The sequence below is a fragment of the Suncus etruscus genome, chromosome 9, assembly GCF_024139225.1.
Source record: "Suncus etruscus isolate mSunEtr1 chromosome 9, mSunEtr1.pri.cur, whole genome shotgun sequence".
Lineage (NCBI taxonomy): Eukaryota > Metazoa > Chordata > Mammalia > Eulipotyphla > Soricidae > Suncus > Suncus etruscus.
Genome location: NC_064856.1, coordinates 54,648,868 through 54,650,853, shown reverse-complemented (window position 1 = coordinate 54,650,853; position 1,986 = coordinate 54,648,868). Strand labels below are relative to the sequence as shown.

Below are 1,986 nucleotides of genomic sequence, written 5' to 3'. Positions count from 1 at the left end.
AATGGGATTGGGCTCTCAAGAGGAAATAAAACCAGAGAAGGACATCTACAGAAATGCAATAGTTCAGCAACTCCTATTGAAGAACACTAAAGGAATAAGTCCATGACATGCCTCATAATCTTTTGTTAATGCTCTCTATTCTGAATCTAAGCAGAAGTTTGAGGTCAGGGAAGTCTATTGATAAACTCTTAGTGTCAGAGAAATCAAAACATTCTAGGAAATCGTATATATGTGCAATATACACTTCAAAGATAACATTTGTGTTTATAATTTTCCATGTTATAATATTATATGGATAAGTAAATTTAAAATATATATAGAAATTCAAAAAGAGGGACTATTTGCTACAGTTAATTTAATAGCCCAGGAAATAAAGAAGACATGTCCTGAAACAGAACTGATGAAAATTAAAGACAATAAATTGTTAATTTGTAAACAAAAACATTTCATCTTAGATGACTTAATTTTTTTATCTACTTTTAGGAAGACAAAGACTTCTGTTTCCTCCATAATCATGCTCTCTGCCTCTATTCCCAATGGTACGGCCTTCCATCCTACCACATTTATTCTACTTGGAATTCCGGGGATGCAAGACCAACATGTTTGGATTGCTATTCCCTTCTGCTCCATGTATATCTTTGCTCTTATTGGAAATGGCACCATTTTATACGTCATCATGACAGATAGAACTCTGCATGAGCCAATGTACCTCTTCCTGTGCTTGCTTTCTATCACTGATCTGGTACTTTGCTCAACCACATTGCCAAAAATGTTAACAATCTTCTGGCTTAACTCCCACCTAATTTCTTATCATGGCTGTCTCACCCAGATGTTTTTTGTTCATGCTGTCTTTGCTACAGAATCAGCTATTCTACTGGCCATGGCTTTTGACCGTTATGTAGCTATTTGCCGTCCGCTTCATTATACATCCATCCTCAATACAACAGTTATTGGAAAAATTGGTTTAGCGTGTGTTATCCGTGGTATTATCTTTGTTTTCCCCTTTATCATCCTCATTGAACGTTTGCCTTTCTGTGGACATCAAATTATTCCTCACACCTACTGTGAGCATATGGGTATTGCCAAGTTGGCTTGTGCCAGTATCAAACCTAATGCCATTTATGGTCTCACTGTGGCACTTTCAGTCACTGGCATGGATGTGATCCTCATTGCTACCTCTTATGGCTTAATTCTACAGACAGTGCTCCGCTTGCCCTCAAAGGATGCCCAATTACGAGCATTTAGCACTTGTGGTGCTCATATTTGTGTGATTCTAGTGTTTTATGTACCTGCTTTCTTTTCCTTTTTTACACATCGCTTTGGTCACAAAGTACCCCCTCATATCCATATTATTCTTGCAAATCTCTATCTCCTTGTACCCCCACTTCTGAACCCTCTGGTCTATGGTATTAACACCAAACAGATTCGAGTGAGAATAATTGGTTTTTTTGTAAAGAAAAGATAACTATATCTTTAAGGTACAGTGGAGGAATTATAATTAATGTATCACCTTTTTCAATACCTCTCATTTTTGGAGTAGAGGTTGATATTTCTGCTAATCCCAGCAGGCAAGTATGTATTACTTGAGGTTTTTTTTTAAGTATTTAGACAAGTTACTAATACTTGCTATATCTACAGGATACCATTTTTCTAAAACGTTATCATGTGGCTATGAATGGAGATATAGGTCTTGAAACTTCCTAGGGAAAGGTCAGGTTTTATTCAATCTAATAGAGTTGAATAAAAGATCCAGGAAGGTTTAATATCTATTTATAAAGAAATTCACAGAACTACAGATAAAGGAAAATTCATAATAACATTTTATTCATAGCATCAAGAAATTAAATATGCATACAAAATTACACACATACAAATACACAGTCACATATATTGATTGATGAATTTATATCACCTTCTTATTCCTAAAGTATTTTTCATAAAGACTGTCAACCTATAACAGAGCTGGCTATGAGATTGTCTGGATCT

General features: G+C 35.3%; 1 protein-coding gene across 1 annotated transcript; it reads left to right on the top strand.

Moving 5' to 3' along the window:
* Positions 1-514: 514 nt before the first annotated feature.
* LOC126018216 (olfactory receptor 52D1-like) lies at positions 515-1,465 on the top strand. Its single transcript, XM_049780362.1, has one exon. It carries the CDS (start codon positions 515-517, stop codon positions 1,463-1,465), a length of 951 nt encoding a protein of 316 aa, XP_049636319.1.
* The last annotated feature ends 521 nt before the right edge of the window (positions 1,466-1,986 follow it).

Excerpts from the sequence above, each read along its gene's own strand:
- LOC126018216 (XM_049780362.1), top strand. The coding sequence starts at position 515 with ATGCTCTCTGCCTCTATTCCCAATGGTACGGCCTTCCATCCTACCACA.